Here is a 24,431-nt window from a genome sequence, read left to right on the forward strand (position 1 = left end):
TTACACACAGGCTGCTTTTTCTCAGAGCTCCCCAAAGGCTCTGGGACAGAGATGGATGCTGCTGCTCCCATCCCAAGGAGGACAGTGCAAGTAGAGGAAAGCGCAGTACACTCAGATGAGCTCCTGTGGGAAAATACTTTGTCCATGAGACAGCTTAAATGGGATTTTATAGCTTGAACTTAGATGACTTCTCCTTCCCTACCAGCAAAAAGGACATTCTCAGGGCTGGGTGAATCTGCCAGGGAGGGCAAAAAGGAGAGATTTGAGGTCTGAGAGCAGCATTTTAACAATATGTTAGCTTGGCACCATTGCTGTATGTGCTGCAAGTCACTCAAGGTGTCTTCTGCGTGTGGGTGGCTTTGCTTTACCACCTTCCAGCCTGAGCCAGTCAGTGACCTGGCAACACCATGGCTGCCTAAGGTGGGCTCTTACAGTCATTTCCCTGTCAGTTTCTACCGCAGGGCAGCCTAGGGGTTCAGCCTGCCCTACAGTGATATACGGTGGCCTGGGAGGCTCTGCAGCCAGTTCCCAGCGAGGATGGAGAAATCTGCTGAAAAGAATAAAAGCGGAACAAAATAAGGAAAAAACAAACAAAAAAAAGAGGAGAAAATGAAAAAGAAAGAAAAGGAAGAATGAATATAAAGCAAAAAAGGAATAAAAATAGAATTGAAACAAAAAATTAAAAGAAAAAAGGAAAACATTAGAAATAAAAATAAAGACAGCAGTAGCAATAGAAAAGTAAAAAGGAAAACGTTAAAGAAAGTAATAAAAATAAGTAATATAAAAATAAATGAAAATAAATAAAAACAATGAGAATAAACTAATAAGAATACATGGGAATAAATAAAGTACATAAATAATAGAATTAAAAATAAATAAGAACAAATACGAATAAATAACAATAAATATAAACGAATTCTATCATAAATAAAACCAACGGAGTCTAACACTTCAGTTACGGATGATGTGAAGACAAGCACCAAGCACTGGGTGCCAGTAGCTCTCCCCCCTCCCCCGCCACGGGTACCCCCTCGCGTATCAAAATCCCCGCGTGGGAAAAAAAACCCCAACCCCTGTGTGTCGACATTCTTTCCCCAAAACCCACCCCTGCTCCCACACCACCCCCCCACTCCCCACCCGCCATCATTCAGCAAACGGTGTGCTGCCCCTTTAAATCCCGGCGGCGGAGCCAGGGAATCCCTCTCGCGGCGCGTCATCCGCGGCAAGGAAACCCGCGCTGGCGTCGTGCGACGCAAATGACCATTTTTGGCAACGTGCGACAACGGACGCGACCAAGTGGGGCGGGGGGAGGCGGAGCCTGACGGGAACACAGTGCCGCGACGCTCCCCCCCTCCCACCCCATCGCCGCGGTGCCCGCCCCGCCCGGACCCGCGCTTAGCGCGGGTCCGGGCGGGGCGGGCACCGCGGCGATGGGGTGGGAGGGGGGAGCGTCGCGGCGGGGGCGGGCGCGATCCCCGAGTCCCCGTGCCGTTCCCCCAACCCCCTCGGCGGCGGCAGGTGGGAGGCTCCGCGCTGGCAAGGTGGGGCCGGTGCGCCGCGGGTTTGACGTGTGCGAGTGCACATGGTGCGGCGGCGGCGGCGGGCGGATAATAAGCGAGTGGGGCCGGGGCGATGCCATTGCTCTGAGTCACGGCGGGTGCGCGGAGCTCCCTTGTACGCCGTACCGGGGAGCCGCGGGGCGTATAGACCCGGCTGAGTCACACCACCCCCCCCTCCCGCGACGGGAAAAGGGGCGGCCGGTTGCAGGGGGTGAGGGAGGGAGGGAAAGGAGGGGTGGGTGGGGGGAGGCGGAGGAGAAGCGCTCCGCCTGCAGCCCCCGGGGCCGGGGCCGCGGCCGCTCCGCCGGCGGGGCGAGTCTCGCCGGGCAGCGCAGAGAGAGGACGTCGGCTCTGCTCCTGCCGCGCCGCCGAGTCCTCCCGGCCCGTCGGCGCTTCGCTGCCGCCTGAGCTGTTTTTATTAGTAGTAGTATTTTGGTTTTCTTTTATATCTCTTTTTTTTTTTAACCTTTTTGCCCCTTTTTTTCCCTCCCCTTCTCCTCCTCTCCAAAGCCTTTTTTTTTTGGTGTGTTTGTTCCTCTCCTTTCCGTGACAAGCGTTGAGAGGCAAAAGGCAAGAGCCGAAGAGGTCGGGAGGGAGAAGGGGGCGGGGAGACGGGCGAGGGAGCGGCGGGTGTCGGTGCGGAAGGCGGGGACGCGGCTCCCCCGGCCCGACCTCGGACCATGTACCAGGACTACCCCGGGAACTTCGACACCTCCTCCAGAGGCAGCAGCGGCTCTCCGGGACATCCCGAGACCTACTCCAGCGGCGCAGCCCAGCAGGTAGGACCGCGCGCTGCCTCTCTGCCCCCCGGTTGCCTCCCGAGGCTGTTACGGGCGCTCCCGGCGCGGGAGTTCACCGCCACGCCCGGGGAACGCCGCTCCCTCCGCGGTGCAGGCGCCGGGGCGCGGGCGGTGGCACCGGGGCGCGGGCTGCCCGCAGCCCCCGGCCCGGCCCCTCGCTCCCGGCGAGGCGCCACGGCTTTCCCCCTCTCCCTCCCTTCGTGCCTGCTTCCTTTCCTCCCTCCCAGCCTGCCGGCCCCGGGGCGAGTGCCGCGACCCTTCCGGGCGGGCTGTTGAGCGGAGTTCCTCTCGGCTCGGGGCCGCGGGTGCCCACCCGGGGCCGGGGGTGCCGCGGCGGCCAGCGGCCTGCCCCGAGCGGGGACGTGCGATGAGGAAGCGCTCGTGGGGCTGCCTCCGCCGCCCGGCCTCGGGGAGCGCGGGGCCCGCGGGTGGCGGTGGCGAGCCGACGCCTGCTGCCCGGGGACCCTCCGGGACAGGCTCGGAAATCCGAGGGCTCCTGAGGGCAGCTCCTCTCCGAGACCAGTACCGAGAAAACCGGGGCGCATCTGACCCTTCTCCTTCCTGCTTTTGTTCTCCTCGGGAGCTGACCCGTCCCTCCTTTCGCCGCCCCTGCCCGGCCGCTCGGGCACTGTCCGGGGCTGGCTCGCACCGGCTCCTTCCCGGGCACTTTGAGAGGTGCCGCCCCAGTCACTCTGAAGGCGCTGTTAAAGCCGCCTTAAGACACGCCGGGGACGGCTTGGAGCGGGCTCCAGCTTTTTTACCGAAGCGTCTAAAGCGACCTCCCCGCTTCTAACCTTCCTGTACCTCCAGCCCCCAACTTTTGTCTCCATGGCGGCGACAACTATTTTTGCCTTTCCACCGGTCAGACGCGAAGGACTGCGGCGGCGTGCCTCTCAGCTCTGCCTTGCCCTGTACGCTGCCCGCTCGCCCGCTCCTGCACTTCCCCGGGAGCCGCCGGCCGCTTCCCAGCCGCCGACGGCTTTTTCGCGAGCGGGCGTTTCCCGGGGAGCCGCCGGAGCGGCTCCCGCCGGGCCCAGCTCCCCGCGCCAGCACTCGCTCCCCGGCCGGGCGGCGCTTGAGGAGTGGGAGAGATTTCCTCTGGAAGCGGCGTGAATTCACGGACCTAAAAGCTTAGCGGAGTGGCTTGGGGTTTGTTTGGGTTATGTTTTTGCGTTTTGGGTTTTTTTTACGTTTTCCTAGTAAAACATCTAGGAATGCCTTATATACTCACATCGCCTAAATCCACCACTTCTGGGGAAGGCATTACACAATCGGACCAGTTATACAAACCTGGGTTATTTCATAACTTGTTTACATCAGCTGGCCTAGCCTCCCTCTTTTTTTTTCTTCGCTTTTTCAGAGTTGGGCTTCCCCCCTCCCCTTCCCTTTCCTCACAATATGATGATTTCTTGCCCGGCTTGTGCGAGCAAACTGTCAGCGTGCCGGCTGACAGTGCCGGCTTCGTATCAAGAAGTCATAGGATCGTTTAAAAAAAAAGAAAAAAAAAAACAAAGAAAAAAACAGTCCGCTCTTAAACTTTGCCAGCCGTACCAGCCCGTGACATTCCTCACATTAAAGAAGTTTTACCAGAAATGACTCGCCGCCGCTCCCAGCCGGCTCCAAACGCATCTCGCTGGTGCCCTCTGCGGGCTGCGGACCGAGGTTCCCAGGGGTTGCGGCTCGCCTCCGGCTCAGTCCGTCTTTTACAGTAAATGCCAGGACGATGTGGGGGAGCGGGAAAGGGGGGGGGGGGGGGGGGAGCTGAGAAGCTGGAAATGCCCGGCAAAAGCTGCGAAACTTTCCCTCTCCCTTTCCTCCGGTTCAGCAGCTGCGCTGGATTCAAGCACTTGCTGCTGCGAGGGGTGGTGAAACTCTGGCGCCTATTAACATTTGAGCTGTTGAGGTCTGACCGATAAGTGGGTTTTCCCCTTTCATTTTCTGGGGCTGCACGTCTTCCCCAGGCAGCTGGTGTGCGTGGCGTTTGGTTGGGGGGGGGGGGGGGGCAGAGCCCAGTTTCTAGGGTTACTATCTGAAAGGGGGCTTTGAGCAGGACACCGGCTTAGCGAGAACATCAGTGTTTTTCTTTAAGAATCCAGGAGATTTCTTGAGGCCTTGCACTTCGTCTACCTCTTGATCCTTACAGATGTTGTAGATTAGGATCAGATGTAAGCGTTGCCTTTACCCTAGCAGTCGGGCTGTTCTGCTCATTCTGGGTGACGGAGAGCTGCAGTTTTATCGCTACAGCAAATATGCATTGTAGAAATTTTTTCTTCAGTGCATTGGGGTTTTGGATTTTTTTTTTTCCTTTTCCCAAAGCAAGAAAAGATGCATCAGTCACATGTTTAAGTGGAAACTATGTCTCTGAGCCAAAACTTTGATGCTTTTTAATTATTTTTCCCATAGAACGCAGCACTGGAACATTTTTCTTTTTAAGTTGCGTGTCATGCTACTTTCTTAATCGCTGACTTGCCATGTGGTAAACATAGACTTTAATAGGAAGAGTTTGTGTACTTTTTCAGACCGGTTGACTTTCCCCTCAGACTTCCCAGCACTGCATCAGATTTTCCTTCGAGGAGATGTGCAACATGGGAGGGCCATCAGGGGCCTTGCATTTGTTATGGGATATATTCTCCACACCCTACAGTTGATAATTGAGTAGCTGTTAAAGATCGTCAGGGTGGTTTTCTGTCCGACTTGTTGCTGTGTTATTTTTTTGCCACAGCCCTTGTACCTGTTTCTAGGTGGATTTCTGATGCCGCTCAGTTAGAGATATCCAGAGGGGAGCAGAAATGCAATAGGGTGCAGTGTAGAAACTCCCGGTTAAGATGGAGGAAGGGACCATGGAGCCAAAAGCCTGAGATGTTCCTGTGCTGTAACCTGCTAACATAGCCTGGCCCTGCCCACGGCAGGACTCACTGGAGACTCTTGACTATGGATGAGGGGAGGCTGCTCTCCAAGCTTCTATTTTTAAGGCAAAGGAGAAGCTGACCTCAGTTCTTGGCACTCTTAATAACAGGTCTCTTTCTGTTTGGTGTTACTTGTTGCCTTTTTAATTTTCTTTCCTGTGCTACCTTCCTCTGCTTGTTGCTGGGTCAGGAGAGCGGTGGCTTCGTGGTTGAGCGCGTGCTGCCGCGTGTGTGGCACTGCAGTCTGCCTATATCGCCACATCTTTTCTGTAGTGCTGTGGATTCCTCATAGATAAGGAGAACCAAGAGCTGGCAGAGAAATGTCTTTAGGAGCTTCTCCTGTGTCAGGAGAGGACAGATGCCACTGTCCTGGGTGAAGAAGTGTCAAGAGAAAGTTTGGAAAGAGGAGAAACGGGGAGGTGGCTGAGGGCAAGGAGTGCTGGCAGGGGGATCAAAGCTTTTTGAGGAGAGAAGGAAGGAGGAGAAGAAAGCTGAGGCTGCAGTTCAGAGGAAGGTCTGGAGCTCCGTGAGGAGGCTGATGCTCAAAGGAGCTGTGCAGGGGAGACGGCTGTGAATTTGAAGCCTGCTGCTGAAACCAGCAGTGTCCCAGGGGTCAGAGCTGGGGAGGGTGGCAGCATTTTGGCATAGCAGAGCTGTTTGATTGAAGCGTCCTCGCAGGAAAAGTGAAGTATGTGGGAAAAGCTTGATCGATCAGGAGGCAATGCTTGTGAAACCCAGTGATAGCCTGAGCACCCTGTTTTTGAAGACTCAGCCTGTCACAGTATTGTGACCCTTAATTAGATATCCAGGAAAAATACTGCCTTGGAAAATACAGAATTCAGGTTACAGAAAATTTCTTCTTAGGATGTTTCGAGGGATTAGAAAGGAAACTGGTGAAAGACATGGAGCATGGCACAGACAGGATCCGCAGTCCCAACTGCTCTCTTCCCCAGGTCTGCAAGCCAGCACTGTGGAGCTGCTGAGGAATGGGGCTGGACCGAGTAACTCCCCTTTGCTGACCAAGGGACCTTATCAGTAACTTGGAGCCTGGTCTTTGTGCCAGACACTTGCATCTTATGTGACTGATTTGGTGGTGGAGCTGACTTTCCCATCCTCTGATGGGAGTCTTTAAGGTCACTGGGTCTGAGGCTGCAGTAACGTGACACTGGCACCGCTGTAAAGGTTGTTTGCTCAGGAAGGAAGAACGCCAAAAGATCTCCGAATGTTTTCTACCTATAGGTTACTAGTGGCCCTACAAACAGGACAGAACTTTTCTTCTCCGCTTTTTGGGTACAGGAAGGGTGGTGGCACAGGTAGGTACAGGTCATGGTAGAAGCCACCTGAGGTGGAAGCAGAACTTGTGTCCCTTGACTTGTGTGTTTGTGGTTCAACTAAGTCTCACACTTCCTCCCTTCTGCAAGGTTAAGATCCCTTTGTTACAGTTTTGGAGGCACCAAGGCATCCTCTCCTGTGCCATGCGGTCACAGCCTACGTAGGGCAGAGCAAAGAAGAGGATTTGCACCTGTAAATTCATCTGCAGTGTTGACATTTTGTGGCTCTGGGCCTCTGTAGCTAATTGGGATAGGTCCCAAAGATGGCCTATGCTCTGAGATGTGGGGCAAACTGAGGCTGTGGTGGACTTGAGCTTCAGGTGGATCTCTGAGGTTCTGGAGGGGCTTGTGTCTCAGTGCTAGTGTCATCCTGCCTATGCAATTCCCTCACTTGCTTAACTGCATTCACTCCTTTCTTCTTCTGACCTTTCTTGCTAGATTTTTGAGCTGCCCAAAGCTGTAAGTTGACATTTGTTGGTACTCAGACTGAATCTCCTGTTCCCCAGGTGTTGGCAGCTGGACTTGCTAATGGCTAATACTGGCCTGAAATGCTGTAGCTATCTGAATGTGAAATACTATTTGCGGTAGCCTTGGTTTAACAAAGCACTTAAGGTGCTTGACTAGGCACACCCTGAAAAGGAAATCTGTGCTGGAGTGCTGTCCCTTATCTGGGACGCTTACCTGAGCTGAGGTCAGGCTGATGCAAGGGCTCTCCTCCTCTGGGAAGCTAGTTTGTTCACCCAAGAGTGCGCATTTTTCATGGGATCGTTTGGAGGCTTAGAAACCAGCAGGAGTGACTGCCTCTGGTCCTACAAGCCTTGTCCCTTGGACAGTGATCGCTGGAGCAAGGCATGTAAAACTGAGTCTTAACTGTTGAAAGCCTGCTGAAGGAGCTCAGCATAGACAAAAGCATTCTTTCTCCCCTGCTTCCCCCTTCGGGGACAAGCGATTGTTTTCCTTGCAGTTTAGTGCCAGCATATTATCCAGATGGATTTACCTCTGTCTGAAACAAGGTGTACATGTATTTTGGAGGAGATCATTACCTGCTGCCATGGTTTTACTGCTGCCTTGTTTTGTCTAGACAGTGCAGAGAGCTGCAGGGAACTTGTCCGATCTGAATCCTAAGACCTATTTTATAGGCTGCTATTAAAATACATATCCTCGCACGTAACCATCCCAGGGCCGGGTTTCTCACTCTGCGTGTGCAGCGAGTGCAGAACCACCGAACAAGAAGCAAGCTGCTCTTCTTGCCGTTCCAAACCTTCTGTGGACTGAGCTCAAATTTCAGGGGAATCCTTTGGTAGAAGAAAGCTTTGCTCTTCGTGGTAACGGCGTTTCAGAACTGAAGTTTCTCTTCCCTTTCTTTGAGACTGGCAGAGAAGTGTTTTTCTAGAAACTCCTTAATTCCCCTTTCGCTCCACGCCGGAAGGAGCGATGGGCACCGGGAGGTGGTGGGGATGCTGCCTGAGAGGGGACTCTGGTGTAAGAGGGGCTAGGGAGATGTGTGGGGGGATGAGGAGGAGGGCAGGGCTGCTCTGGAGGGGAAGCGCCTGAGCCCAGCACCTTCCCTGGGGGCTGTGGCAGGCAGGGACAGGGGCAGCCTGGGATGCTGCAGAAGCACAAGCAGCCTGAGCCTTTCCTGATGCTTTGATCCTCATTGGTGCTGCTGCTGAGGGCCTAGCTGGTTTCTGAGTAACCGCTTGTGTTCTGCTTTCATTAACAGGTTTTTTTCTCTCTCTGCCTTTTCTCTCCTGCCTTTCCTCCTAGAAATTTCGAGTAGATATGCCAGGATCAGGCAGTGCTTTTATCCCTACAATCAACGCCATCACAACCAGCCAAGACCTGCAGTGGATGGTCCAGCCCACCGTCATCACCTCCATGTCAAGCCCTTACTCTCGCTCACACCCCTACAGCCACCCGCTGCCCCCGCTGTCTTCGGTGGCCGGACACACAGCCCTTCAGCGACCTGGTGTGATCAAAACCATCGGGACCACCGTGGGCCGGAGACGAAGAGATGAGCAGGTAACCGCGGCAGGGAGAGAGGCTGACATTGCATCAAACGAACGGGCGTGCAGAGATTCCCCCGCTGCTCTCTCTTGGGATCTCCCAGCCCCAGAGCGGAGTGCTGCAGTCCATCCGCTGCGCTCCGCGTGTGCTGGGCTTTCTCACAGTGACGTACCGTGTGAGTTGGAGGGTGATTTTGTTGCTACTTCCTCGTTGTACAGCAAGACTTAGACCCAATCTCCATCAAACGCTTTGCACTACTGGGCCTCATTGCAGCTTGCTTTCAAAAGCAGGTGAAACTCTGAAGTCAAGCCCTGGGTTTCAGTTTGAGTATTTCTGCCACTCCAGAAAGAAGAAAACCTCTAAGCAGGCAGAGGAGTTTTTTGTAGGTCCTTTAAAAATCTTGACACCCAAATGACATCAGCTGGTGTTTTAGATCCTCTCTGTGGCAGCTGGCGCTGCTGCAGTCTCACTTTTGGGGATACCACTAGCATCATGCAGGGAGGAACATCTTCCCAAGAGCACCTCGACTTTAGTAGGAAAAGCCTTCTTTATGTCTGGGCTCTAAAACCACCTTCTCACTTACAAACATGCAGTCTCTTACTCTCTTACTCTCTTTATGGCAGTGGGGTGGGGATCTGTAAGCAGAGATTTTCCCACTCACAACCCATTGGTGTTTCCGTAGCTGGGATGGAGTGGCTTGCAGCACACCTGCCCCGTGCTTAGCTTTCTGATGGAATTATCGGGCTGAGATCCTGGATCCTGTGCTGGTGAAGGGCAGTACACTAGATGACAGGTGTCCCATCTTCTGGAAATCCCCTCAGCCCCGTGGCTCAGTAAGAAGCAGCCTCTTCCAAAGCTGTTAGGTGAATAGTTAGCAGCACTGCTAGGCTGACTTCTTTTTAAAAAAATAATAATAATAAAATCTGAACCATCGAGGTCTCCCTGAGTTGTTCCCAAGCAGCAGTTTTGTGGGTCGCTGCAGAGCAGTGTGATGAGACGCACCACACGCCCTCAGCACCCCAGCACACGCTATTGCATAAGGTCTGTTTCTAATAAGACTCGCCAGCCCTACTTTTTACTTCCACGTCATCTGTTTTGATTCGCGGTCTGATTTATTTTTTTTTATGTGGAGTTACTGTCTGGTCTTTCGACCTAAGATGCAGGGAAGGGGTTAAAGTCACTTGTCCAGAGTGAGTTGCACCTTCTGTGCACACCCAAAGCCCGTTTTAGGGAGGAAGGATGAGGCAGCTGTGGCAGCTGGGGTACGTGCCAGCCGTTTCCACCAGCCGGAGCTACCTCCCAGTTCCCTGCGTGCAGGGCTGGTGTCCAAGGCCAGGGAAGCTCTCACGAGAACTGGGGGAATAATTAGCAACAACTAATTTGTTTGACAAATGCTGCCTCTGTGTTCACAAATTGGCCGTGAAGAGATCACCATATTCTCTGCTCTATTTGTTGTTCAGAGTTATTTGCTGAAGGATGCCTGCCAAGCAATTCCTGGCCTGTGGCTTGTTTGCAAGCCGTTCATTGTGGGTCATTCAAAGCCAAGTCCTTTTGATTAGACACGTGCTAAGGCAGTACCCGGGCTCTTTACCCTGGCTCTTTGGCTCAGGTTTCTGCTGTCTGGTGCTTTGAACACCTCCTTGGAGTGCCTTCTTGGAAAACTTTGTGTGACGCTGTGTGAAAAGAGCCTGTTCTGATGAACGTTTCTGCCAGCGAATGCACGTATTGGGCTTGGACAAGCTACAGATAACGCATACAGCAGGGGCACGAGGGTTGCCAAATCCAGCCGCTTTCATACAAATCCAGCAACCGCTGACAGAAGAGTTCTTTTTAGACACACTATAATGTTAAGGAGGTTAGGGGCTTCAGCGCCATCTATGAGATTTTTGCAAAGCCCACCCTCCCAGACGGAGAATTTAAAAATCACCGAAGGCCATGGGAGGAGAAGTTTTGGTCCCAACATATTTCAATAAGGTCTGTGCTTCTAAAGCATGAAAGGGCTCTTGAAATCTCTGTGCAGAGGCCCCAGGTCAGCACAGAATCTGCATGCGTGCTTAACAATTTGCTGTATGACAGATACGTGTGTGCAAATACACTTCTACCCCACACCCATATGGGCTGGACAGTGAACAGGCAGAGCTTTAGCAGGAAGAGCGATTGCCTTCAGAGGCTGCTTGTGAGGGGCAATGTGTAGAAGCAATGTGTAGGATGGAGGGACTCCTCACTCTGAGTGCTGAGATAGAAAAGCTTTTAGGCCCAAAGCCTGGGTCATGAAGTCCTAGAAGTGCTCATGTTGCTTGATATGCATTCAGAAGCTCATGCTGTGGACGAGTGAAATTGCAGTGACGGATCGGATCCCAAAATTAGGCAAAACTGAGCAAGGGGAATGCCCAGAGCCTGAAGTGAACTTCACCGAAACTGCAAAGATCAAAATAAAGGAAATAAAGCAAACCAAAACAAACCAGAACAAGGTCAGAGTAAAACTCACACTCAAAAGAAAAGATCGTAAAGAGGGTGAATGTCTCATTTGCGATTTTTGGCAGCCCCTGAAGATGTTGAAACTGAAAGCTTTTACAGAAAGGTTTTTCTTTCTGTTCTTCGCTGGCACAATGGTGAGATATGACACGTGCTTTGCAGGGTGCTCATTTCACTCTGATTTGCAGTCACTGGTCCAAAGGCCCTACCGCATACACCAGCCTGGCAAGGCTGAGGGCAAGACACGGGGTCGGTCCACGGTGGAGGAGGATGCAAGGCCGAGTGTGGGCTGTGAATCCCCACAGCGGTCCCTGTGCACGTGGCCCTCTTCACATGCTGCTGTACTGGCTCCCCAGTTTTGGCAAGGGTGCAAGCCTGTCTGCCGCTGCTGGGATTTCTGAAACCTCCTCTCAAACCCCAAAAGCTAGGCCAGATCTTGTGGGCTTCTGCTCTCTTCCTCTGTTACGCAAGAGCGTCGCACGATAGGTCTCTGTGGACTTGCTCCTGATTTACATCAGTGAGGATGTTAGCTGGCCTCAGGAAGCCCTTGATATCACTGGAGCCTTGCCTGCTGATGCAAGAAGCATAGTGTTATCTCGCTGAGTGCTCGAAAATCTGAGGTCAGATTTTTGGGTGGTATAAATCATTGTTGCTTCATGGACTTCATGGGAGCTCTGCTGATTTCCCTGTCTCCCCCTCCACCCCATCTCCGACCTTCAAGCTAGCAACTGTTTTTGTGTGGGAAGCAGCAGATATTTTCTTTCAAGAAAGAGGCCCTTACAACATCGTGCTCTGGTTTTGCTTAATGTACCACCCAAGTTGTGAAACAGTCAGAGCATCTTTTATCTGTTTGGCCTTGGTGCAGATTCACTGTCCTCTTACACAATCTTCCCCTTGCTCCCCGCTCCATCTTCTCACCCTTCTGCTAAGACCTGGTACAGGCAGAGATACTGCGTGCTTTCATCTTCTGCTGACATCAGTGGAGAGGGGGAGTACTCAGCATCCTGCTGGATCAGGCCTTTTTCTTTTGCGTTGCGGTTAAATCCTCACAAACTTCAAGGAATGCCTTGCTCAGATCTGATTGTGAGTTTTCTTGGCACTTGCCCACAGCTGTCGCCCGAGGAAGAAGAGAAGCGAAGGATCCGGAGAGAGAGGAACAAGCTGGCAGCTGCTAAGTGTCGTAACAGGCGTCGAGAGCTAACAGAGAAACTCCAGGCGGTACGTGCTCTGCATACGTTTCTCCTTCCTTTGGACCAGCCCAAAGGGCATTTCTTGCTCTCCATTAGTGTGTTTGGGAAAGATGCTACAGAACAAACGCTATCTTCCCCTTCCAAGGCTGTCTGGTGGCGTTATTCCTATGTGAGTGGTGGTGAGGGCTCAGGCCCGGAGCCCAGGAGCCTAAATTCCCCTTGCTGACTGCCCAAAATGTCTTAGGAGCTCTCTTCTCTTCTAGCCTCCCAACTAGCCTGAGTCTCCCTGCCTCTAGTCTCCCTCCATCAGTACAAGTAAAAATGCTGTGTGCCTCAAAGGCAGGCTTTAAGGACAAAAATCCGGAAGGTGGTAGCATCATCTGAGAGCAGCAGAGACTGAGATAGATGTTTTGTGCACCTATCAAGGCTCTGTTCTTTAGGTTAACCTTTCTTTGGTGGAGTTAACTGATTTCCTGCATGAAGGAAGCACCAGAGAGACACGTGGTCTGGTGCCACAGGGGAAAAATAACTAGTTAAACTGGAGAAGGCAGGAGTGACCACAAGAACCGTGGAGTTGGTAAGGGACTGGCTGAAGGGGAGGCAAAGACGGGTTGTGTTGAAAGAGGTTGGAAGGACAGCTCCAGCACTCCTGCTCAAAGACCATCCTTGGGCTGGTTTTATTTGATGATTTTATTAATGAGTGCAGCAGCAGTGAAAGCACGCCAATGAAACATGCTGCTGGATCAAATTTAGGAGATATTCCCAGCCTGAGGGGCCAGGATATCCTATAGGAAGAATTTAAGTATTGTCAGGAGTGAAGTAATAGAAGCTCCTCACACAGGAAGGTACTGGTTGCTCACAGATTGACTGTGAGCTATCAGTGTGATGTGGCCATGGGAAAGGTAAATGTTTTAGTCCTAGCACGCGTCAAGGGGTGATCCAGTGGAGATGACAATGTTAGTCTTTTGTGCATGAGTCAGGCAATTATCAGACCTAGTCTGGAATATGCACTACAGGAAGGAAAAGGAAAGCTTAGCGATTGCTGCACACTTCTGTTCAAGTGAAAAGAATATGACTTATCTAACAACAGAAAAAAAACCAGGAGGAGATCTGAGCCCTCTCTGCTAAAATGTCTGTCAGGTAGACAGAATGGGAAGAGTGAAGTCATATGCCAAGGCAGAGGGGTAGAAGCTGGCCATGAGATGATCAAGGCAAGTTCATGAGAAGACTGTTTATAACCCTTAGACTGGTGAAGTTTGGGAATAGCCTACTGGTAGATATATGAAACAAAAGATGCTCTTCTGAAAGGGACCTTGTGCCTGCCTGACTCATGAAGAGTCAGGAGCGTATCTGCCCGTGACAGGTAGGAACCGGATTCAATGCCCATGTTCTAGGTTGGGAGTAGTTCTAGAGCCTCTAATATTTACTTATTTCCCTTTTATCTGCAGGAAACTGAAGTACTGGAGGAGGAGAAGTCGGTGCTGCAAAAAGAAATCGCTGAGCTCCAGAAGGAGAAGGAGAAGCTGGAGTTTATGCTGGTGGCTCACAGCCCTGTGTGCAAAATCAGCCCCGAGGAACGTCGGAGCCCACCATCCAGCAGCCTCCAGAGCGTTCGGACTGGAGCAAGCGGAGCGGTGGTGGTGAAGCAGGAGCCTGTGGAGGAAGAGATCCCATCTTCCTCTTTGGTCCTTGACAAAGCCCAGAGGTCTGTCATTAAGCCCATCAGCATTGCTGGAGGTTTTTATGGGGAAGAGGCACTCAACACTCCCATCGTGGTGACCTCAACACCAGCCATCACTCCTGGCTCTTCCAACTTGGTGTTCACCTACCCCAATGTGTTGGATCAGGAGTCTCCTCTCTCCCCATCCGAGTCCTGCTCCAAAGCTCACCGGAGGAGCAGCAGCAGTGGTGACCAGTCCTCGGATTCCTTGAACTCTCCCACCTTGCTGGCGTTGTAATCCCTCTGTGGCCCCCCATTTTGCCAGTGTGTTACATCCCCCACGAGAACCATGGGGGAAGCCCACCTCCATGGGATTAGAGACAGGCACAGGATCGTTCAAGCACAAGGGCAGCAAGAACAAGGGTGGGGAAGTGCTGCAGCTCCAGGAAGGAGAGTGAGGACCAACGCCAGCTTCTCGGAGGCAGGAAATGGCAAGGCTGGGACTGATGTGCCAGGACTGTATGGGGAGAATGATTTCCTCTCTGTAGGGATTTCCTATGAAAGCTTCTCCATGGCTGTAGTGGACTTGGGGCGCACTCCTGGCCAGGACTGAAGGCGAGCTGTAGACAGTTGCTAGTCGTCCCTTTCCTTTGTGAATTGATCTGATCGGTTGTGCTCTGTGCTTAGATCATTCTGGTTAGTTGATCTTAACAACTTCTCTCTCTCTCTCTCTCTCTCTCTCTCTTATCATTTCCAATGTTGTCGATCCCATGACATTTCATCCAGTTGCTCTGAACTCTAAAAGCTTATTAGGATCTTTCCTCTTGGGAAAGGCTGTGGGAAATACAGAGAGTTGCCTTCACAAGAGGGAGATTGCTGGGAGGATAGACCTGGGAGAGGGGAGACCAAGAGGATGAGGGCTCAGCAGCAAGGGTAGAGCTTGTAACTCTGGCCTGAGTCACAGAGACAGCAAATGGAGATGGCAGGAGGCTCACACTGAAGCCTTTATTTTTTAAGATGTAGGTTTATTCATCCCCTTGGGCTCCTCAAAAAAAACCAAGTTAGCATCTCAGGGCCAAAGTCGCATCAGAAAAGCTTCTGGGCTGGCACTTACTAGTGTCTTTGGCAGGGATTTACTCCGGTTTGGTGGATATCAAATCTGCTGCTTGTTTACTTTTCCTGGGCTGCCTGCTGTCTAGGGAGCATTGCATCTTCCTTCCCATCAAGGCTCTTGACTCAGAGGCTGATTTCTTCCTGTTAGTAAATCCTCCCCTCCCCTTGGCCATATTTGCAAAACATGCCATTGAAAAAGGCGGCACCATGTGCCTGTAAATCTAGGATGGAGACTGGCAGCAGGTTAGAGGATGAAACTAGCTGGCTGTACCTTTGCTGACCTTTTCATTGTTGGGAAACAAAGCAGCACACATCCACCAGTTGATACTAGCTGGTTGTTTGCTCAGAGATTCTGAATTTCTGGCACTGGGGGGAAGGCAGGGGTCCAGCCTTCAGCACAGCACAGGCTGCAAGGTGCTCTGGACCATGCCCAGATGGCATGGTTGAAGTGATGACTTGTTTGAACTCTATTCATAACTCTGGTTATGAATAACAAATTGATGGCAGAGGCAAATCAATTACCATTATTTGCACCTCAGTCTCTGGCTTCTGTTCTTGTTGCATTGTAATTCATGCTGTTTTGTTGAGATTGATTGGCCTGAAGACAAAAAGATCAGAGGGCTTTTTGCCTCAGCCCTGGGTCCTTGTCTTCTCCAATGTGTGGGCTCAGCTGCTACTATTAAGTGCTCATGGAGGGCACAGGCTCTCCTGCGCTGATGTTCACTACTGAAATAGTTAATGTGTGTAACTCATTCCCTCTTGGAGCCAGGCACAGCTCCTGTTGATGTCAAGGCACTGACAGACCCTCACTATGTGCACACTAGGATTGCCCAGCTTGCCAGCTAAGCTGCTTAGGGGATAGATAGCCCTTTGGCCCTGCCTCTTGAAGCTGTGGTGGCAGCTATATGTTCCAGTGTGATACTTTCTTCTTCTTATATATATATATGTATATGTATATATATAATTTTTTAATCAACTGAAACCAGGGTATTTCTTGGTCAGGCTGGACCTGGAGAAATGCAATATGCAATTATAGAGCCAGTCCCATGAGATGCTGAACTGCTGCAGTCCCCACCGACTCCACTGGGAATTAATAGGGTTCAGTCTTGTGGAACCTGGCCTTTACTCAGCAGGGCTGGCCTCTCTCAAACTCTGGCCACATGATTCCTTGAATCATTTCAAAGGGACACTACTTTGTCTCTAAAGGCAGGCTTTGCTTTTTGGATTATATTATTTTTAAACCCAGGTGTTTGCCAAACCTGCCAGAGACAGAAAGACATGAATGATCTTTTTGCTTCATAAAGCTGATTGGGATTGTTGCATAAACACATCCATTGTTATACTAGTGCTAGAGGTTTCAAATCAGGCTTACACAGTAAAGAAAACTGATAAAGGAGTTATCTTGTCCTAATGTGAACATCAAAAATTTATTTTTTAGTAAAGTAGATCTTAAGCTTCCCATAGTACAGAGGGTGCTGTTTTCATGGGATTTTATCTAGATGATATCACTTTAGGTGAAACTGCTGCCTCTGTATCTGCCTCTGTTTTGCCAGATGCTTGTTTGGGCCAGTCTGGATTGAGAATCTAAAGCTGTTCAATAAAATGTCATGTCATTTCTACCCACTTTTTGAGCAGAATGCAACATTAAGAAGGGGTGAATCCTAAAGTGATAACACCTACTTTGAGGCCAGCTGACCAGCATCACTGTGTCCCCAGAGATCAGGAGCATTCCTACTGGGGCTGAGATCAGGAGCCTTCCGACTAGGGGTTTTGGGAAGTCCAGTGCCTCCTCAAACCCCAGGAAGCCTAACTCCTGCTTGAACAAGAAAAAGCTACCTTTGCTTTTGCTCACTGAATCATTGCCAAAAGGAGCTGCAGCTGGCCCTCGCCCCTGCCTGCGGCCTTGTCATTGACCTTCTCAGAGGCAGGACAGGATGGTCCCCTTAGCTGTGTTGTGACACTGATGGGAGCCATGTGAAACTGCCCAGAAAAGGGGATTATTTCCTACCATCTGGAAAAAGCCCCAAATACCTACCTTGTGCCTGCTTGTTCTGTCCATCACATCTTCAGAGGGTGTCTGTGTTGGGATCTCTGGTCTCCCGCCTTCTGTATTTTGTGCATCAGCCCTACTTCTGTTTAGTTTCTGGCAGACGGGTACAACTCGAGCTCTGCTGCTATTTTGGCCTGGCCTGCATTCTCCTTTTCAGGTTTACTGGTGTGCTTTTGGGGGGTTGGCTGTCTTCTCCATCTCCAAAATGGTATTTTCCATGAGAACCTTACCCGCTGATTTCTAAATGTAGTGTCTCTGTGTTCTGTATGTAATTGGGGTGCAGGAGCTGTTGCAACTAGTGTCTGACCAAGAAAAAAGCCCAGGGAATTTCATCTGGTATTAGGTCAATGTCTAGCGACAGGCCTAGTGAAGCCTCTAACTACATCTTAAATTAATCAGTGCCAAACTGTGAGCAGCAGTAGCAGCTGCATTGAAGGAAACATTCAGCTTCCAGGTGATGTTTGTCATTCCGGTTTTGCTCTCGTTCCTCTTTAACCCTTCCCAGTTGGGGCGCGTTGCCTTCATCCATTCCTTTCTCGTAGGTGTGGAGACTGGGTAAGTCTCAAACTGCTTGTGGTGTAATGGGATTTGGGACCAACATGCTGGGGACAGTAGCTCTCTGTTGTGTTTTAATAATTATTATTTAAATGATCTATTTAGTTCATCTGAACCTTTAATTTTGCTGCTTACTGTATGTAGGATCCACCTGGCCTTCATCCTAAATGAAAAGAAAAAACAAAATGAAAACAAACCTAAGATACCCCCCTCCTGCCTGGTATCTTATTATTTATTGGCAGGCAGCCGTCTTGTGCCTGCTGCAGCAGATTTGCCCGCCATTAATTTAACATCCTCCCAACTCACATTCCTGGTGTTTGGTTGATGCTTTTTTTTTTTTTCCCTTTTTGTTGTTGAGGTTTCTTTTTAATTCTAAAACAGACTTCTGAAATGTAAGAAATCTTATCATTATGACACTTACAAGTTCATTTTCATTAGGAAGGCCAAGTCAAATATTTTAAGAGGTGGGGGGAACAGTCTAAGTTTTATTTCTTATTTATTTATCATGTTTACATCTTTTTTTTTTTTTCTGTTCAAGACTTGGATATAATAAAGCATTAAAAATATTCCAATCTTCTTTTTTTAGGCTAATATTTTTTTTTTCAGTTCTTTAAATAAGAGATTCTGGATTTTGTTGTTGTCTGTATAAAATGTAAAAAGAGATATGTTTCTAAAGATGCATTATCATTCCTATGTGAACAGTAGATGGAGTTGAGGACAAATCTCAGAATACAAGATAATAATAAAATCCCATCCTGTTTTACTTAATTGTTCCCCTCCTATCCTGTATGATTAAAGGGTTATTCCACTTTCTTGTTTGTGGTTACTTGATATTAAAACCGTATTAAAATGTGTAGAAAATAGGTATCCAATTGTTTTTGCTCAGTGAGAGGATAAACTGTTGTATATATCTTGGTATACTGTGTAGTTCAAAGTAACATCAATAAGGGATAGTGCATCTTTATTAGAGCGATAAGTTACTAGTGTCACTGAAGTCTGCTTTAAGATCCTCAGATACAGAAAGGGCCTGATTCTCATTCCACTCTCCTAGGGGCAAACTGAAAGCATCGGTACCGTTTCGTTGCTGCAAAGCGGGTGTCAGAGGTAGAAACAAGCCTCAGTGATTAATAGGTGACCATGAGGATTATTGAAGGTTTTGGGGGCACCATTATCTTTTTTCCTTTTCTTTTTTTTTCCTCAAAAGTTTTAGACTGTGGTTTGAGGGGTTTTTTCTTTTTCTCGTCTCTTCTTTTTTTGTCTGCGGTAAAATAATTTCTGCCGAGGAGTTTCTTAAAGGTGACTGCTGAATTGGGACCCTTCTTTACTCTTCGTGATCTTGGTATTGTTCTTGCAGTCCTGGAGAATCTCAGCTCTGAGGTGTTCTCTCGGGTGTTGTCTCTTCTGTTCTTATTTTACTGAATTACAGGCCTACAGTATTTGCACTAAAACAAAAAGCTTGTTAGAGAAAGCTTGCTGCTATGAAAGAAAGAACATATTAAAATGGTTTTGCTTTTACGATTTTAACTGAGTAGCATTTTGTAGAATAAAATCAATTTAGACTGAAAAGAAAAATTGACTTTTCCTTTTTTCCTTTGCACCTTCCTTTCCCCGTACTCCTTTCTTTTCCTCCCGTTCCTCGGCGGTGTGATGTTCCCCCCTTTCTCCTTTGGTGCTCAGTTGTAATGATTGGCTGTATTGTTGACTATGCTGCTGAGAGTTATGACACTTGTAAATCTTGTTTTAATGACATTGTGGACACTCTTTTGTATAGCAAGAGCTAACTGGAGTTCTCTCTGTTAATTGAAGTCATTAAAAAGCTCCCTTTGCCATGAACAATTAAAAGCTCGCATGTTCCTTCAATATGAACAAATGGGTACAGCATTGCCAGGTGACCGGTTGTAGCACATTTCAGGGCTTCTTTCATTAGAGCAGCTGCAATCCAGACAGCTGTTGGCTGCAACAATGGTAAATGGGGCAGAGGCCAGCAGAGCAGACCACCTGGGCTAAAAGGCAGATAATGCATTAATCCTTTCATCTTGGCTTCAAAAAGAAAGAGGTAGAGCTGGAAAATGCACGCTGAGGTGACTTGACTGTTCTGGGTTTTTTTTATCCACCTCCTCAGCCAGAAGGACTCAAAGCTTCTGCTCTGAAAACGTGAGGTGGAGAGCATGGTTACTTTGCTGGCAGTAAGGAGGAGGTTTAGATGGGATTCCCTTGTTCACCTGGGGAAAGCTGTAGTCTCTGGAGTGAAGGAACCACCAGGTTAGGGGTGGAAGACATCAAGTTAAAAAAGAAACTGTGGTGGGGATGAGATGTTAGGTGAGTCATGGCTAGTCAAGCTGGCGCTAGGCCAAGCTGCTCCTTAGTCATGGGTTTCCTTAGGAGTAAAGTCTGCTTTGGCTTCCTGCTGGTCCCTGTCCCTTTCTTTTTCTTTTCTTTTTTTTTCTTCTTCTTACCTATTCATTTTTTTTTTTTTTTAAACCCCGTGTTCTCACAGTGGGGCAGGAGATGAGAGGTATTAGATTATGTGGCTGGTGTATGAAAATATTTGTGAAGTCATGGGGAATGCTGAAGGTATCAGTCACCAGAACAGGGAATACATGCACATGCCTGTGTGAAGTGAGCTCAGCGGTCAGGAATCCATATTGTAGGAAAGTTGACACAAAGTCAACATGAGAGGGTTTGGGCCCTAGAGCTGGAGCCAGCCTTAGGATGCCCTGTGGGGTCAAGGATGACACAGAGAGTGAGGGACAGCCTTTGGGGGGCTTTTTAAAAATGCACGCACTTTGGTGGGGCTAAAGGAAAAAGCAGTTATTCTGGGGGTACATGGCAATTAGAAGCAAATATGCTAAAGGACCCAAGAGCATCATCTGTTAATATCTACCTCCATGGGGCCTCAGGCATGGGGGAGTCCCCATTTGATCTACTGCACACAAGTTTTCTCTAAGGGGAGTGCCTCCGGGATTTCCTGCCTTACAAAGGGCTTTCCCATTACAGCAGTGCACAGAGGCATCCAGCCTCAGTTTTGTCAAACCGGCTCCTTTGGCAGTGTGTGTCCCCTCCACCCCCTCCCAAAAAAAGGGTAACAGAAGGATACGTTCTTGCTTGCCTCCTGCCAACCTGAAGTGCACCTTAAGCTCCTGTTTGCTGCCAGCACCCTTTGAAAAGGCTTAACATGGCCCATCTGCAAATGCTGTTTGCGAGGCTGAGTCCTCTCACCTGATTTCCCCATGGCATTGCCTGGTCAGAACTGCCTTTTATCACCATTAGCTTGCAGATACTGGAGTGTCCACAGCAGTTACTAAAATTTGGTTTTGAGGGATGAAAATTAGACAGCAGAGCAACCTGTATTCCAGCAGTCTTCTAGCTGTGGGAGGCCAAATTCTACCACACTGACATGGAGATCATGTTTTTCCTGACAACCTCATCTTGTTTTAGATCTCCACTTTACATAGGGAATTTCCCCTCCTTCTGAAACAGGCTCACTCTCCCTCCACCCTGCAGTGCACAGACCTTGTCGTGCAAGCGAGGGATTTACATGCTACCATGGAGCAGGCAGAGTCATGCTGGAAGAGAGATCACCCATTCCTTTTGCAAAGAAAGGAGGGACGTCTGCACCAAAAACTCTTCCATCAGGATCCATATACATCCCAATCTTGTCTTTGTGTACCGGAACTGAGAGGCTCCCTGTTCTCTTCTGCCTGTCCCCTTACCATGATGTGGGACTCACCTCTGGACTTTCCTCACAGTCACATTTCTTAGCAAAGTACTGAGAACTGATTCATCTCTCTAGGTAGCATGCGTGAGCTGCCTGGTCTTCTTATACATCCAGTGGAGGTCAGACCCTACCTGGGGCAGAGTTTCTGTGGCAAGAAAAAGTCCAGAGAACCGAACATGTCATCCTAGAGGGGGCAAGTTGTCAGGTTTTTGTTGATTTTAATTTTTTTAATTAAAAACTTTTTAAAGTTGGTGTAGAATCTGCAGGAGCAGCTACAGGAACACTGTAGAAATTCTGCAGCCAATGGAAAGAATAAACATGTGCTAAACCTGAAGAAAGCTTAATGGCAAACAGAGCTGGAGTGGGAGTGTGGGGGAAAGGAGAGCATCCAGAATGCTGGTTTGAAGTGATGTTTCCACTGTCGTGTGGGAAGGATGTGACAGAGGAAAACTGTGACACACTTATTGCATCAGATACCCCAAAGTGGAAGAAATGATGCATTTTAAAAAAAAAACCCACACCACCTTATGATCCTACTCCTACTGATGCCTATGACCTGACCCTCCTGAGCTGGCATGTCATCATAACAAGCTCTTGAAATCAGTCGCAAGAGTACAGTATTTTCTGCTCTGTCTCAACGTGGCCCAGGTGTGTCCTCCATTCAGTAGTGCTTGGCCACTGCCAGCACAAGGAGCAGTATAGACAGATTATCAACCTGGGTGGAAGTTGCTGGCACCCTGTGATGAGGCTGAGGTTTAAAAGAAGGCCTTTCCACGCGTGTTCCAGTGTAGCGAGATCCAAGACACGTCAGAAAGGTTTGCCTTGATGAAGACAGGCCAAGTCTGTGAGGATAGGCTGGGAGAGCTGTGATTCTTTCGCTTTGAGAAAAGAAGGCTCAGGAAGGATCTTACCAAAATGTGCAAATACCTGATGGGAGTAGGGAGCAAAAGAGATGCAGTCAGACTCTTCTCAGTATTTCCAAGTGACAGGACAAGAGGCAATGGTCACAAATTGCAACATGAAAAGAACTTCTCCACCGTGAAAGTGGTCAAACACAGGCATAGGTTGCACAGGAGGGTTTCTGGAGTCTTCATCCTTGGAGACATTCAAAACTTGGCTGGACACAGCTCTGAGTGATCGGCTGTAACTGACCCTGCTTGAGCAGATGGGTGGACTACACATTCTCCAGTGATGCCCACTAACCTCAGTCATTCTGTGTTTCTGCTTTTGATTCCACACAGTCCAGAAGGAATATGTTGCAAGCATATTTCTTTCTCCCTTGCAGCACTATCTCATTTGAGCTCCAGAATTCCTCTGTACTAAATATCAGCTTTTCTTGATGTGGGTTATGTGAGGTCAAACAGATAAGGACTAAGCTGGGAGGAGGATATCATGGCAGACAAGAATGTAAACTGTTCAGCCTGCTGCAGTGTGAGTCTCATATTTCCTTTTTTACTTTGCATGCTCCATTCCACAGACTAGTGTGGGGGGAAGAGAGGGAGACAGGCCTTACATGGTCGTAATCTAGAGCCTGCGTCCCACAAATGACTGTACAACTCTGCAAGTTCACAGGCAGTGCCAGGAACTGTTGCCTACTTGCCTTTTGCAAGGCTCTCCTGCAATTTTTCCCCTCCTAGGCAAAAGCTGGTTTTCAAATTCCCTCGAAAGGTAAACATGGATCTATGGCTGGTGACCCTAGGTGAGCTCATGGGTCAGGTATAATCTGTCAACTGAACATGGATGCGCCCCCCAGCCCCCTACTCCTTTTCTGTAACCCTAATGGAGTTCCCAAACTCAGGCAAATTCATCAGTGGCTCCCAGTGATGACACACTCAAGCTGGTAATTACCGATGTGTGAGGCCACAGCAGGAGATGATGCTGGTTTTGGGCAAAGAGAAGAAATAGGTCAGTTCTTTTCCTTTGAGCAGCTTGAGTTATTCAAGCACTGGATGGTCTAATTCACTTAATTCCTATTTCAGTAGCTTACATCATATTATGACTCTGAAATGCACTTCACTTAGTTTTGGAACTGTTTGTCTTGTGTTAACGGTGGTAGAGCAGCAGATGCCAGCCTGTGAGATTGGAAGAAAAGATAAATGCCAGAGGACTATGAATGTCTTCAGTAATCTAGTGGGAAAGGTGAGCTTGTGATCCCTTCCCATCTAAGGCTGCCCTATTGTCTAGCCAGGTACAGCTCTTCTCTGTCCCCTCAAAGCCAGGAGGCTTAGGGTATCGTATCAGCACCAGCAGTGAGCAACACCAAAGCCTCAAGCAGCAGAGTTAGTCTCTTTAGCCTTTGTTCCAGCCTGATGCTGACTTAGAGGTCTGCCACTCTCTGCTCCTCTGTGACTGCTGCTGGTCATGGGGGTGAAGTGGGATATTAGCTGCCTTTTGTAGCCTCCAACTGAAAATTGAATTTATGAGCCACAAGGACTGTGATGAAATCTCTAGTCTGAGGAATGTTCTGAGGCCATACTGGTATCTAATTACCTTCTCCATTTCTGGCAGGTGAGGAAACGATGATCTGCCTGTGACACTCTGTGGTGAAAGGGAGGGAATAGGAAAGGAGAGTGATGCCTTCAAAACATCAGCTTCAGGCACTTCCCTTGACCTTGAGTGTGCTCTTCTGCCAGCACTTACAGCTGGGACAAGTGCTCATTCTTGAGTGATGCTCTTCCCCCCTCTGGCTCCTGTTGTCCCGGTGAAGGTGGAGGGTTTGCTGCATCCACAATTACCCCTGGCCAGGCCTTCCCCAGGCAGCTGCAAGGAGTAAGGTTGTGCTGGGCTGCCGCAGAGCAAAAGGAGCTGTATAGTGAAGGTCTTGGCAACTTGAGGTCCTCCAAGATTCACCTTGACTGTGAGAGGTCCCTGTTTGAATGGACCTGCCTGTCCTAGGGGACTGGAGGAAGGACCTTCCCAGGGAATTGCTCTTCAGAGCACATTTGGCTGCCTTTGGCAGGGCAGGTTTCTCTTTCATCCTTGGTGACTGTCTGGTCCCTATTTTGTTTTTTCTTTCCTCTCTTGACTCCAACAGTTAATTTCCTTGTGCAGCTGCTGCCATTGCTGT

General features: G+C 49.4%; 1 protein-coding gene across 1 annotated transcript; it reads left to right on the top strand.

Annotated features, from left to right (window-relative positions):
- Positions 1 to 1,465: 1,465 nt before the first annotated feature.
- FOSL2 (FOS like 2, AP-1 transcription factor subunit) lies at positions 1,466 to 19,488 on the top strand. The gene is made up of 5 exons (XM_061991290.1): positions 1,466 to 1,541; positions 2,070 to 2,338; positions 8,364 to 8,618; positions 12,189 to 12,296; positions 13,717 to 19,488. The coding sequence occupies exons 2-5, from the start codon at positions 2,240 to 2,242 to the stop codon at positions 14,224 to 14,226; spliced, it is 972 nt and encodes a 323-aa protein (XP_061847274.1). The 5' UTR covers positions 1,466 to 1,541; positions 2,070 to 2,239; the 3' UTR covers positions 14,227 to 19,488.
- Positions 19,489 to 24,431: the final 4,943 nt, after the last annotated feature.

This window comes from Colius striatus, chromosome 2, assembly GCF_028858725.1.
Source record: "Colius striatus isolate bColStr4 chromosome 2, bColStr4.1.hap1, whole genome shotgun sequence".
NCBI lineage: Eukaryota > Metazoa > Chordata > Aves > Coliiformes > Coliidae > Colius > Colius striatus.

What these genes read in the sequence shown, in the direction of transcription:
- FOSL2 (XM_061991290.1), top strand. Translation starts at nt 2,240, where the DNA reads ATGTACCAGGACTACCCCGGGAACTTCGACACCTCCTCCAGAGGCAGC. An exon ending in GGAGACGAAGAGATGAGCAG is followed by an intron (nt 8,619 to 12,188) that starts GTAACCGCGGCA and finishes ACTTGCCCACAG; the next exon opens with CTGTCGCCCGAGGAAGAAGA. An exon ending in TAACAGAGAAACTCCAGGCG is followed by an intron (nt 12,297 to 13,716) that starts GTACGTGCTCTG and finishes TTTTATCTGCAG; the next exon opens with GAAACTGAAGTACTGGAGGA.